Source organism: Equus przewalskii, chromosome 5, assembly GCF_037783145.1.
Source record: "Equus przewalskii isolate Varuska chromosome 5, EquPr2, whole genome shotgun sequence".
Classification (NCBI taxonomy): Eukaryota; Metazoa; Chordata; class Mammalia; order Perissodactyla; family Equidae; genus Equus; species Equus przewalskii.
In genome coordinates, this window is record NC_091835.1 from 64,064,829 (window position 1) to 64,080,289 (window position 15,461).

General features: G+C 36.2%; 1 protein-coding gene across 6 annotated transcripts in view; it reads right to left on the reverse strand.

Moving 5' to 3' along the window:
• Window positions 1-15,461, reverse strand: part of NELL2 (neural EGFL like 2) — a 362,958-nt gene that overhangs the window by 208,964 nt on the left and 138,533 nt on the right. For all 6 annotated transcript variants that reach the window (XM_070621103.1, XM_008519672.2, XM_070621102.1 and 3 more), the window contains 4 exons: window positions 14,223-14,295; window positions 13,970-14,052; window positions 12,964-13,092; window positions 11,255-11,357 (listed from right to left, as the gene is read on the reverse strand). In XM_070621103.1, the coding sequence (XP_070477204.1) occupies window positions 11,255-11,357; window positions 12,964-13,092; window positions 13,970-14,052; window positions 14,223-14,295 (388 nt within the window). The remainder of the gene's footprint in view (window positions 1-11,254; window positions 11,358-12,963; window positions 13,093-13,969; window positions 14,053-14,222; window positions 14,296-15,461) is intronic.

Sequence of the window (15,461 nt, forward strand, 5' to 3'; positions counted from 1 at the left end):
ATTCATCTCAGCAGAGCCACCTGGCATAAACTAAAACTATATCTCTTATGAGACTGCAGCAAGCTACTAAAAGCCGGGGGAATCAGATTGATGTGAATTATTCCACCAGGAGTATTTAGAGAGAGACTTGATCTAATGAAAATGCAAAGATAACTTCAAAAATAAAAAAAGCTTTGGGGACCAAGGAGGAAGAATTCTCCATGACCAGTGACTACCAAGAATTCCAGTTAATAATCCAGGCAGGTCTAGATCTTTTCAGTAGGTACTTTTAAGTTTTAATTCAATCTGCCTTCCCTGTTCTTTCTTTACCAAAATCAAATAAAAACTCAAGCAGGAGAACTTTGCTTTTGAAATTTCTTTTCCTGAACTATCAGAATCAACAGTTTCTGTTCTGTACATGAGGTATTACGAAGTAATGAAAAGTTATGCTTCCTGCAACAGACATAGACACTTCATTTTAGTAATGAATACTGGATAATTTACATTTGCTTTTTCTCTCCTTTCTTACCGTATATAGACATAAGTGTTATAAAATTGCATTTCCTAAGTATTTACATATTCTTTGAACATATGATTATCGCTGTCTCCAGAACATCATAAATTTTTTTACTTCTCCATTCACACCGGATAATTTTCTTTTTGGATTTTCTTTTTGCACTAAAGAAATATGCTATACATCACACAAGGCAGCATAAGAGAAACCCTGCATGTCTTCAAACTGTGGTGCTGCCACTTGATTGGCTGGGTTATCTCAGGCAAATGAAATCACCTCCCTAAGCTTCAGTTTTCTCATCTGTAAATTGGAAGCCATTATGACTAGCAAGAAAAATGATTCATGTTAGTTCTCCTACTCCAAAAATACTTAATAAATGTCAGTTTAAAACAGAAACCTTGGGGCTGGCCCCATGGCCAGTGGTTAAGTTCACACACCCTGCTTCAGCAGCCCAGGATTTCACCAGTTTGGATCCTAGGCATGGACCCTGCACCACTCATCAAGCCATGCTGAGGTGGCATCCCACACAGCACAACCAGAAGGACCTATAACTAGAATATACAACTATGCACTGGGAGGTTTTGCGGAGAAGAAAAAGAAGATTGGCAACAGATGTAGCTTAAGTGCCAATCTTTACAAAAGAAAAAAAGAACATAAACCCTAAAACATGTATTAAGAGCTCTTCCTGAATAATTGAGATCCAAGAGAGAAGCATAAAGGTCCACTGAGAACCTGGGCAACAAGGAAAGCACACCTATGAGCTAAATCTTTGCTAAGTAAAGCGTGTTCCCCGTACCAGCAGAGCTGGCATTGCCCAGGGGCTAGTTAGAAATGCAAACGCTCAGGCCTCACCCCAGAACCACTGAATCATAATTTTCATTTTAACAAGATCCCCAGGTGATTCATACTCCCATTAAAATTTGAGCTAAGTGTCATGCTCATGCACACAGGCCTTAGAGATTGTTGGACAAAAATTCAGGTCTCAGCAAAATTACCAATGTATGTGTCGTGGATCACGGCGGTCAGTTGCCAATGATTAAAATTATAAATATCATATCTGTATATTATCTATTATGCTATGTGAACTTAAAATTATCTTTCCAGAGTTGCTGAGTTTGTTGAACAAGTATTTGTGAGACATCTGTCTACAACTTGAAATAATATTTATAAGTGAGGGCCACTCTGAAGCCAGTCAGCCCAGAATTTGTTTTACACTAACAATGTAACTAACATATTAAACCAACAGTAAGCCCACGATCTGAACCTCAAATCCTAAAAACCTAGTGTGGCCCTATGGCTTAGGCCCAAAACTCCAGAGACCGCATAGCCAGCTCCCCAAGAGGCAACATTCCAGCGACTGGGGTAAAGAGGGTGTGAATAGGAGTTGCTGCCATTTAGAAGCAAAATCTAGGCAAAGGCTCTCGTATATAATGTGGGTAGAATATTCTAGCAGCAGGCCAAGAGATTACAGCAGCCGTTCCAACAAATAGATATTTTACAAGCTTAACATTCCTGAGTTGGACGCAGCTCCATTCTTACCACTACCAACTCCAGGAACCATTTTTTAAAGCAATTTCATGTGATTTTATATGAATTTTTATGGTTAAATAGTTTTGAATTTGAAGCTAGCTTTTGCATTAAAAGAAACGTGCCTGAATTGTACTCTATCACAACCATCTCTAAACCGAAAAAGTGAATTCTTTTCTGATCCTTCCTCGCACTGAACTCCTATATCATTGTGTTTTCTTCATTTAATTTTTAGTCTATGCTAATTTTATACAATCTGTAAATATATACCAGAGAACACAAGTCACATACATTATTCAAGGCCTCCAGTGGGGAGCCCAGTACAGCTGAGCTACTGCTTTGTACTTTTTGTTGGGGAGGGTAGGTCTTGTCGCTTTATTCTCCAATGGGCACCACGATGTCCATTTGCCTTTATCAAGCAGTTGCTCTTGCGGAGTTACTACTTTCAACATAATTACCAAAATCAACTTGTAAGATGCTTTAAATTGCATATATCTTCTTTTTCCCTATTCTGATTACAAAATGCCATTTTGTGTGATTTCTATTGAGAAGAAAATAAGCTCATTTTTAAAACAATTTCCTAACAACACTGCAGCTAAGAAGCTATATTATCTGCCTAAGATAAGTGTTTTTCTTCTCTCTTAGACTGAGTCTCATCTGAATGATATCTAGATATCACTCTTTTGCTTTGGGATAAATCTGAACTCCTTTCACTTGTTTCAAAGCCTCACAGTACTAAGGAGGACTAGCCTTCTGATCACCTAAAGAGTCCCATTTTTACTCTTTTAGAACTATGCCAGACGGTTTGATTTAATTATTATTACAGACAGATTTGCATAAAGCTTTCTTCTGAGGAGTTTTAGGCCATTTAAAGCAATGTCATTAGATGGGCAGAGAAATTCCTTTGAGAAAATGTAATGGGGCATGAAAAATAATAAAATCCACAAAATACATTTATTCAAGGATCTTAATAATGAAGAGAAATTACAATTCAGGGTGAAGAACTAGAGGCTGAGTACTTTCTATTATTTTAAAACAAAACATGATTAAATAGGCACAGCAGAATGCCTCCGAATCAGAGGGCAGTACTCCGTGCTCTGTCTTCTGGAAAACCACTTTCATTTCAGAAAAAAATAAATTCAATATATTCTTATGCCATCTATGGAATTTACTGAAGATGCGAACAGCAATTAATTGTAACAATAATTTCATGTGAACTCACTAGACAACATTGTCTGGGGTAAAACAAGAAGTTAGGCTTCCATAGACTATCATTCATTAAAGGATCTCCCATAAATTGATATTACTTTGTTTGGGAAAAAGAAAAAAACCCCCGATGCCCTTTTTACAGACCTAGTGAAACCAAGAGAAAAGTGGTGTTTTCAGGTTTCTCTCAGCACTGCCACCTAGTGCTTCTCGCTAAAGGGGAAAACCCCCCAAGACCAGCTTTTTGTAGAGTAAGTTGGGCAGAGCTGACAATATTTAAAAGTGCCCTAGTCTTCGACGCGGCAGTCACCATTAGCACCTTACTCTATGGATAAAGCCCCATAAAAGTGCACCAAGATTATGTATGAATGACATCCTGCAATATTGTTTTTCTTTTGAAAACAGAGAGTTTGAGAGAGAAGAAATAACACTAAGATAAAACTATACAGTGGAGTTATATGCAGCCATTTTTAAAGTTGGTTGATATGGAAACATGCCCAAGATAAAAGCCCAGAAAACTGTAGATATCACGTAACATACATGAAAAGCCCACGCACGCATATGTAAGTGGATGCATTGAAAATCATTTAGAAGGATTTACAAGGACTACAAGTTTTCAGCAGGCAAAAGGGAGATTTTTATGTTTTATTTTATATCTTTTTAGATGGATTGAATATTTACTGCATGCATGCATTACTTTTAGTTAAAACATTAAAAATGCTGTACCAGGATTAGGAGGAAAGAATGATAGTGAAACAACTTCTACTACTTGTAGGACTGTGAAGTAGAGGACACAGCAGCTAAATCATTGTGACATTGTCATCATCCTATGATTCTGCCCTGCCTTTTACTGGCATCCCAGCTATGCTACAAGCTAACTAATAAACAGTAGATTGTTAATTTTTCTAAAGATCATTAAAACATATCATGTGGTGTCTCATATAGTCATTCATCTGAAGGCTATAATGTTAATTATTCTTATTAATATACTGACAGTTCAGTACTTTTTCCACTGATTTGACATTTATCAGTTTTTATAATGTTTAAAAGATAGCATGCCAAATGTCTTCCTGAAGAGTTTATGAAAACATATCAGCACAAAATTAATGATAGTGTTTAGGAAGCCTACAGGATTGTTTTGATGAAATCTCTCTTTAACATACCTTAGCTAATTTGTCTTTAGTGAAAACATTCTCATCATAAGTTCAATTTTCTTAATGAAGTAATGCACAAGTGGACTATTTTCTTAATGAAGTAATGCACACTTTTCTTGCCCATTTTTTCACACATACCTATAAAATTAGAAAAGTGTCCTAATTCTATGATTCACCCAATATTATTTTAAATACTAAATTAAGGTAATTTTGGTAAGAAAAGACCATCCAGACCAAGGCCATAGACACAATTTACAGCAACACCATTACCTCTCCACTCATTCAATTGTTTGTTGTGACATTATACTCCTTAATAACTGCAAACTTTCTAAAAATAGTGCATCTGATATGTAAAACAACACACCTTCCCTTTGATCACTCTTTCTTCCTTTGTCGTTACTGCATAGATCCCCTCAGTCAGCACTGGCATTCTGGTCATGTAGCCCCTTGTGTCTCTACAGTGTCAACTAATTTATAATTGTGCTCATGCACAAGAACCTCCCATGCATACTGCATATTTCCCATGCTTCCAGCATTACTGGAGAGACAGCTAAGTTTATTGGTTATGTTGCTCCAAAATTATTTCTTTTTTAATGTAGCCTATATAAATTATGTTTTCCTTTTTATTAAGGACAAAGAGATTCCAGGTGAATTATATCCCACTGATTTTGTTCCTCATCCCTACATTCACACATTCAAAAGTCTCTGAATCATTTTTATTATACTGTCATTCCCTTTTTAAGAAAAATCCCCAAGTTACTTGAGTGGCAGTCATTTAATCTCTGTCCCTACTTTGCTACGCATTTTAAGTGACAGGCTAGAATCATCCATATTTGCATGCTAACATGAAAATAAAAGAATCAAACCTCCCAAACTACCATCTCCTGTCAAGAGCAAGAAAAATGCTCTCTGGAAAAGTGTACATATAAAAAAAAAAATCTACTCTTACTTTATATTATTTAAAACTAAAGTGGCCCATAAATATATGAAAACGTGCTCGTCTTCATTAGTCATCAGGGAAATGCAAATTTCAACTACAGTATAATATCATGTACCAAAATCATTTATCCTAATACCTAAAATGAAAAAGATCAAAAATGCCAAGTGTGGGCAAGGGTATGGAGCAACTGGAACTCTCATATATTGTTGGTGGCAGGGTAAATTGGTATAACTCCTTTAGAAAACTGTTAGGCAAAGCAAATTTGTGCAAGGGTAAGACAGCTGTGCCATAGAATAATACAGTTTTAACCTATGACCAAACAATTCTACTCTTAGGTATATAACCATCAGGCATGCATAACACCAAAAAACATGTAAAGAATGTTTATAGATGGACTATTTATACATCCAAACACCGGAAAGCACCAAACTGCCCTTCAATCATAGATTGGATTGTGGTACATTAGCACAAATAGAGTATATACAGCAATAAGTATGAATGATTGACATCTACATGCAAAAATATGGATAAATCTCACAAAGATGATTTTGAATGAAAGAAGCCAGACACAAAAGAAAACATAATGCATGACAAATTGGTTCCTGTGTCAACCTTGGTCAAGACTTATCCAAAATACTGAGGAAGAGAATGGCCTTAAAGAGAGTAACACTGTACATCAGAATATAATCCGAAAAAAACTACCTTGCATTACATACTAACTGTTCAATCTTACAAAGATCATTTAACCTCCATGATCTCATTATTGCTCTGTAAAATGGGGATAATGAAACCTTATCTCCCTAAAAGTAAACAGCCATTCTGAATATCTAAGGTCCTATGTAGCTTTAAGATCTACAAGCCAAAGACATAGTTTAACTACTCTGTATTTTCATCAATAAAAACATGAATGGTTCTTCTAATAAAAACAATAATAATAGCTAACATTGTTCTAAGCACTTTACATAATGTAAATTTACATATTTACATTAATCACTCCTCACACCAATCTTACAATATAGATATAATTGCCATCTCCATTTTACAGAGGAGAAAACTGAGAGTCTGAGAGGTTAACCAACTTGATCAAAGTTGCATAGCTAATAAGTGGTACAGGCAGAATTCAAATCCAGAAAATCTAACCTGATGACCCCCATACTTAGCTCCTGAGTACACAAAGACATTATAGTAACTCCATTTTATCTAAGTTGACAGGGCTTTTAAAATTAAGTTTAAAACAATTCGATGTCTAATCAACACAGATCATATTAAAACGTAATCTATATTGTGTACTGAAACTGATTTTGTTCAATCAAAAGGATGATGATTTTAATTTATTCATATAAATCCGGCCTCTTTGAGAAAACACCAGCTAAAATTAACTACTCTACTAGGCAAGCACCAACCAATTTTGACGGTCACAGTTGCCTTTCCTGTATCTGATGCTTCTCCAGAAACGGAGGGGAAATCTGTCTTTCTTGTTTTTGTTATTGTTGTTGTTTTTTTAAACACAGTCTCTTCTACAAAAAACATTATGGCACTAGTTCAGATCTCCTTCAGATTTCCCATGTTCATAAATCACCTTTTCTGTAAGGCAGAGCTCTGTGTTCAAACTTGAATCTACAATCCACTGAAAGGAAATAAATAAATGCAGTGAAAAGTTTAAAATTCTTTCTAATATCAGTGACTCTCAGCAACTTTCTATTTCGTAGAACTTTAGTCAATTATTTTCTGATAATTCTTTGCTTTTTGAAATCTAGATTGACATTTTACATACTTCAGTTTGACCTCATCCTATTTCAGAGTTAAAATCACCTAAAATATTTACACTTTACATTTTCTAGCACTACCTTGAATTTGTGTCATTCAATCTTGTGGATGGCTAGTTGAGAGCCGCTGACTGGGATAAAGGATGTGGTGATGGTGCTGAAATGGAAGAAGATAGAGGGATAAAGGCAGACTCCGCTTATTTTGTAATTCTGCCTAGACTTAGCCAGGACTTCAAATGGCTTTGTATGGTAAGCCTAGCTACCAGTCGATAGTAGTGGATCACTTAGATTAATTGCAGCGGACGATTTTAAAGAAAGAAGTAGGCTCACAAAGCATAGCACTTTCAGAAGGAACTTCTCTGTGATTTCTAACTAATTGTGTGTTCCCAGACAAGTCACGTATTCCCTCTTATTAGAAAGATGGAGGCAACAGCTACCTTAGAGAGTTGTAAAGGTGGTATGAGGAAGAAAGCGTGAGCCTTCTAACCTATGGAAGTGCTAGGACTTCGATATAGTTGTGATTACTATGACCTCAATGATTTGGCATTGGCATTCCTGCCCTTGGATTATATCTGTCTCTGTTTGGTTCCACCAGAGGAGCTCACTGGCAGGGGTGGGAAAGGTTAAGACTCTCCTCCCAACACTTTGTTTATGTAGATTCAAATAAAGAATTGGTTCTCTCTGACTTCTTTCCCAGAACAACAATCTTCTTATTATTCATCAGGATTTATATTTGGATAAAGGGCCGGAGCTGAAGTTACAGAGGGGAAATATAAAGCAGACTGCAAAATAGGGCTGCTGGGAGTTGCAGGAAGCGCACTGGTGAAAGAAGCCTGAAAGCATTAAATAAAGAACGTGGAAAAATGACGGACCACATGCACTTGCTTTGTTTGTCTCAGTCATGACAGAGTAAAATTCAGCAGGGAGGTCATATGCTTTACTTTCTAAGGGCTTCAGGAATAATAAGTGATTAATCTCTTGAGACAGTTCTCACCACAGAATATATTTTGTTAATTTATGTCATTAAAAGGGCTACTGAGCAAAAGAGTTTCAAAGATAGGTGAGTGCAGGGTATAAGAGGTAGGCTTATATTTATATTTTAAAAAGTAAAAAAACATAGAATCTAACTTATATTTCCTTGAAATCAAGCTTTTATAAATTATAACAATGATAATACTGACAAAATTAACACAGGAAAATGAGACTGTTTCTTTCCCTTTGTACCTAACAGTGAGATGCACACACACCACACATACACACACACCACACACATGCACACCACACACACACACCTATGTGTATTTTGGCTTCTCCCACTTTCAGCACATATGAAAATCAGAACAATCTAAACAAGCTAGTTAATGATTATTAAATGCATTTTAAATGCTATCTTTTTTAAAATAAGTTTTTGCAAAACTTTTCAGAAGAACATTCCCTGAAATATTTTTAGTGACTGGTTTTAAAATTGCACACCTGGAGAGACATTCCCAAATAATCTCTAAGAATATTTACCATATGAGCTAAATAATTATTTCCCTTAGGAAAAAAAATTCTGTGGGTGTTTACTGAAAATATCTTACTAGCTCTTGCAAAACGTTGAATTCATCAGAACTAGAAGTTCAAATATTTGAAATACAAACAAATATAGGCACAAATCCTCTATATTCCACGGCACTGAATATGACCAGAAAGATAAAGTCATTTTATTCTTAATATTTTTATTAAGACTGAATAAAGATGCCAATGAATTATTGTGGCATTTGTTCAGTGATGTTGTGGTCTCCTCACTGATCACTTACTTTCAGCTTTCATTACTTTATATATGAGGCAAACCGTCAATTTTCAATCATTAATACCAAGGTCTGCCAGAAGCACTTTGCATTAATGAATCTTAAAATATTCTACCATTGCATTAAGTCTAACTGTATGCTGGGAAGATTTCAAGCACAGTCTGATTTAGCAGGCAGCTTACAGTTGGGAACAGAGACAATTGGTAACATCGGAACTGAAATTCACTACTTCTGACTAATGCGTTTATCATGATGGTCCATTATTTCAATCAGCCTGTCTCTAATAAAATCGACATCACTTAATGCAAATCTATCATATTCACAGGTAACAATGTAGAAGTATTGGTGGAAAGAAGGATAAAAGAAGTAGGCAAAAAGTATGATTCCTACTATTGTTGTGTTATGAATATAAAGCCCTATAAAGGGCCCTTCGTTCTCCCACCTCCAACTATCTACAAAGAAAACTACACAACATCACCACAAGCTTTTAGTTATGAAGACAAGTTCAGGGGAAAACTCAGATTACTCCCCACCAAGGAAATTAGCTAGTGACATGTGTAAGAACAATCGCATTGAATCCTTCCTGGTTCGGCCGAACCTACTTGACTAGGCTAATACATTTTCGTGAAATGGACTGGCTTCGATGTAAAGTCTAACAAAATGAAATATAAAAGAGCTCATGAGGTAATTAAACCAATGGGCTATGAAGTGACTTCCTGATTTTACTCTGATAACTTGTCACTCTCTCCAGCAGTAGCACATTGCACACTATGTAGGCAAGAGAAAGGCATGGGAATGGTAACGGAGCAGGTAAACAGAAACCCTAGCAAATGCACCGCTGAATTCTCTCTCCCTCCCCTTCCCTTTCCCTCACCTCCTCTTTCCCTAAGTGTATGTGTGTGTGAGCGTGTGTGTGTGTGTGTGTGTGTGTGTGTGTGATTGTATAGTAGTCCCGCTTATCCGCGGGGGATACGTTCCAAGACCCCAGTGGATGCCCGAGACTGCAGATAGTAGCGAACCCTATAGATACCATGTTTTTTCCTAGATGTCCATACCTATGATAAAGTTTAATTTATAAATTAGGCATAGTAAGAGATTAACATTAATAATACAATAGAATAATTATAACAATATACTATAATAAAAGTTACCATAGATCTCGGCAACCTCAGCATATGATTTTTTTTCTTTCCTTATTAAGTTGAGAACTTTCACCTTTTCATTTAAAGGAAAGATTTTACTGTTTCTCTTTGGCATATCTGAATGGCCAGCATCACTGCTCTTGTGCTTTGGAGCCATTATTAAGTAAAATAAGGGTGACTTAAACACAAGTACTGCGATACTATAACAGTCAATCTGATATCCGAGAAAACTACTAAGTGACTAACAGGTGGATACTCTGGACAAAAGGATGCTTCAGGTCCGTGGCGGGACAGCAGGATGGAGTGGGATTTCATCATGCTACTCAGAACAGCATGGCATGCAATTTAATACTTATGAATAGTTTATTTCTGGAATTTTCCATTTAATATTTTCAGGCCACAGTTGACCACAGGCAACTGAAACCACAGAAAGCAAACTGACAGATAAGGAGGTACTACTGTATTGCACTTACACAGCCCTATATATTCTACAAACTTTATAGCAACTCAGTTCCCATATGTTACTATTCCTTGGCATAAAAACAGCTAACTTTTAAATGCCACTTTTAACGAGGATTTAAGGGCAGTCTTTTAAAGTACAAATAACATAGATGAAATGCTTTCTGTTGTTAAATGAATGATATAGAACCCCTTTGAGGATAGCTATGGATTCAAAGAGCATTTCCAGACATCAGAAGTGAAGTGCATACAATGGCTGCTAAAAGGAGGACAGATTCTTCACTCAGTGCTGTGCTCCTCTTGTTATGAATTAAGACCATGGCTCTGTCTACACTGGATGATTCTATAATAATGTGGACTTCTGTGGTGTGGGCTAATGGAGTTCGTGTAGCATCTGCTATTGAAGGTCATTTGTATCATGGATTTCCTTGGTTATTGTGGCTGAGTGTGAACCATTCTTAACCTATTTTGGAAGTATTTTTATCAATTCGCGTAACGAGAGAAATGCCTTCCACTTAAATTTCTTATATGTCTTTCCTACTACTGTCACTATATAGAATAGGTTCCTCCAAGAAAAAATTTTCCTGCTAGCAGACAAGTATAGCATTTTTAAATGGAAAAGAACGGGTCAACCAAAATAGAGAAGGTATTCTTCCTATTTTTATCATTTTAAAAAGCTATTTAGCTTGCCGAGATTAAACCAATGATGGGTGAATATTTATTAATACACAGCTTTATTTTTGCCAAAAAGGTATTCATCATAAAAATTATGCTCACATTTGCATTCCTTACAGCATTTGCCATCCACGTATGCAAGAGCTGACTTAAGGGGGCACTCAGGCATTGGGCAGATCAGAGTTTCACACTGGATGGTTCCATTCTGAGAAGAAAACAATATTTAAATAATTTCCAAGCTGCAGTTTGATCATCCTCAAGTATTTTTAATCTGTTCCTTAAATTTCAAACTCTTCACATGAAATGTCATAGATACCACCATTCTCTTTGGTTATTATGCCATAAAACCCATAATCCAGAGAGACCCGCAGTAATACAGATTGGATCCTGACCCAGCTGGTGATTGGCTCCCATCTTTTCTCCAGCAACTGATCCTAAATGCTCTAGACTTCTCACCTTCTGAGTGAGGTGGAAATGATATGGGTGGAGGGAAGAGCACACACTGACAGGGAAATAGCAGGCCAAGGCTAAGCCTGGGGCACTCATGTCTCCCCAGATTACTCATAAAATGAGCATCAATAAACCAGGAGATTTCTGGAATAGCTGCTGTCATCCTGGAGACTCAGTCTCAGGACTCAGAATCTTCCCATGGATATTAAGCTCAGAGAGGCCACCACCACAAGGCGGTGCTGACAATCACAAGAAGCACCTAACTGCAGACAGAAAGCAAGGAATTTAATTCCTGAAGGTCAACCAGAACTCCCAGGTAGCCAACGGTTCTTCTAGTCATTTCATTGACCTCACTACACCACATCTCCTTATTTTATTCAATTCGATTTTTGGCCCCCGTCAAACACGTTGGGAAGGCTTTAGGATATTTGCAAAGTGTTATAATTTACATAGGAACATAATAAGTTCCTGAATAGAAATCATAATGCATGCTCACTCGTGTGCACACATATGGCTATTTCAGATCTGCCTTCGACTTTTTCACATGTGTGATATTCTGCTTTTGAATAAACTTGATGAACTTGGAGAAATTCTTTTTTAAGGCTAATTCACAAAGACTTCTGACTTCTTTCCAGTAAAAAAGTTTTAACAAATGAATTCATGTGGAATTTAAATGTTCAAAGTCAAACTAGTTTGAACTTTTCTTTGAAAACAAACAATTTTTGAAATCCCAATGCACTAAATATTCTACTTTATTAGTGAACAATTAGCAAAATCATATTTATTTCAACTCTATAATTTGCATTCCACTTTATTAGCTAACTTTTAAAGATTATCTTACCTATTTAAACTCTATTATTTGCTTATATGGCCCAATCTGGTCACAGTATTTCATGCTGCACATAATTTAGTTGTATTAAAATGCATTCATACATGTAATCTATACAGAAACTGAAATACAATAATGTACGCCTGAAATTTACACAATATGACCTCAATAAAATTGCTTTTAAATGCATTAATAAACACATCAGGGGAAAAATCCCTGGTAATGTTAAGGATAACAGGACATAATCCCTTGGGAATCACCTTAGTAACCCAATTTAAATTGCTAACTTCACATGTGTACCAATAAACTTACACTTTACAGCATTCCTAAACCATAATCATCTTTATAGGCTAGAAAGTGTCTTTAATAATGCAAGACACAGTTCTTTAGATTTGACCGGGTTTCCTAGCACTTTAACGTTGTGTCTTGAGGAAACAGGTCTTGAAATTTTCATGATTACATTGTTTTAATAAATTTTTAAACAGTGGGGGCATCTGAGTTCCCTTAGTCTGAACTCCAGTGGAAGCCGTACCAGGCACGTGCAGTTCTTACAGCCGTCTGTCCAGGACTCAAATTCTCGGTAGGTAGTTCCCTTCATGGTGCAAGTCCTTTCACAATAGCACTGATCCAATCTATTCATTCGCTGTTCAGCTCGAGACAGCTGTAGCACAAAGGAAGGGGTTCATATTGTTCGCCATTCCAGCAACACAGAAACACAAAATACTCCAGTAGGCATCTGGGTTTTTTTAAGTGTATGGCAGTCATGATGACTATACCTATCAACCATTTGTTATAAATATATTTAAGCCTTTAAAAAGAAAAGGCTTTTCCCCCTCCTCATTTTCATGGTAAATTTGCTCCCTGCCTTTGAAAAAAAAAAAAAGCATAATTTATAAGATACAAATGAAGACTAAAATGGCATCACCCACAATGCAGAGAAGCATTTTCCATTGTTAAAAACGTTTTACTTCATGAATATGTTCACTCAAGTGAAAACATAAATTTTAGAACCTATATTGTGTCAGAAACAAATCATCGATATACAATACAACTTGCAGGTTATCAGTAACCACTATGCAAGATGACAACAGTCTGGTGAAACTATAAGTAAATTTGATACACGCATAAGACAGTGAATAACCCTACCACCGAAACATAGTGGTAGAAAGCATTTGTGGGGCCATTTCCTCGACATAACTCTAGTGCCCATATTCTTTACAAAGTCCTCTCACCTCTTTCCTCGTAATGAAAAACTAAATAATAATAAAAATGAAATTAAACAATAAATCCTGTTGCAATAAGCAGTGTAAAAACCAGGTAATCTGCCTCACTCTTGATTTATTGAATCGTTTGTTATACAGATGGCTAGGGTTTGAATACTGATAACTCTTTCCTTGAGCAGAGATTTAGATTCAGGACTAACAAACAAGAGAGTATAAGAAAAGTCTCAAAGGTGGACATCTGTGGTTATAAAGGAACTATGAGGAATCTTAAGGATTTTTGAGCACCCCCATACTATATTTACAAGTAGTTTTTACCTTGGCTGATGTTTTGGCTAAAATGTCCTGCAGCTCCATTATTTTCTGCACGAGTCCATGGAAGTCATTACAAGTTGGACAGGCTAGAATTACAAACACTACATTGGTCAAGTTGTATTTATAAGGGGTTCCATCTGGTTAAGTCTGTACTGACAACTAATATACAGGAACTCCAATTTCAAACTGACATTCTGGACAAAATTAAGCAGGAAGCACACTTTTCATCACACAGTGCAAGAACTAATGGACTTACTGCGATTAAGATCTGGGCACTGAGCGATAAATCCTTGGGGCATGACAAGTAACTGCACATCTTGCATTATACCCTGTGTGTGAAAAAATTTAAAAAGAGACATATTACTTTCATTTACCCAAATTATGTTCAACAGTCAAGTTCATGAAGAAAAACACTACAGGATAGACTCACCGAAATCCCTAAATAAAACCTTTTTGAATACATGACTACTACGTCAAATCAAGGGAAGAAATACATGAGACAAAATAGATGATTATCCATGTACTCTCCTATTGAGAATATTTTTAAAGCCTTAAGATTAAATGTCAAGATATAATTAAGAGGCAATAGTCATGTTGTTTTGAGAAGTTATTTTTAGTTAGCCACTGAAAAAAGGCTTGAAAATGACCTTTAAAAATCAACCTGAAAACCACTCCTGGTTTCAGCAACAGTGAAACTGGATACCAATTTTAAATGAACTGCAATCATCAAAGAGAAAAGGATAGAAAAATTGAGTCACAGAGCAATGCTCATTTGAGCATTTCTCATTTTTCAGTTGGATCTTTTAAAACTAATTTCTCAACTTAAAAAGGACAACAGATTTATTAAACAGCTGCAGCAGAACTTAATGACAAGCCCTTCAGAGTACAGAAAGTTTAGTATAAAATTTTTTAAAATGCCAGCTGAAAATGACCCATTTTACACAGAGGGCCACATCACACGTTTATAGGCAAAATTTACAGGCATCCTTAGTCTTTAAGGTATAATTAGCTTCCAGCTTACTGGGCTCTTAAAGCAAAGGCCAAATGGTAGCTCAGAAATGACCTCATCAGACATTCCAGCTGTCCCTTTCATCCACCACCCCTCTGTCTTCCTTCATCAACTTTATATATTTTCTTTAATTAATATTTCAATTTATCCTTTTAAAAATGCAAAAAGAATGTCTAATGACAGGGACGACAGCACCAACATATTGTCAAGACAATTTTGAATGTATCTACAAAGATTTACCAGTCACATACTGGCCTATATCTTCTACATGATTAATCTTATTAACGGCACTGTATAAAAAGAGTGTCAGTGGAATGATAAATATTTTAGTATACACTGTGGCAATTGCTGGATCTGTCGTTTGCTTGGGATTTGAATTAAGAGGCAACTTGTATACAAACTCCTATCACTTGGAAGCAGCAACATGAAAATGAGGCTACCACGTACAGTTATATAGTTTGTGCGCTGCACAAAAATTATGAGTTA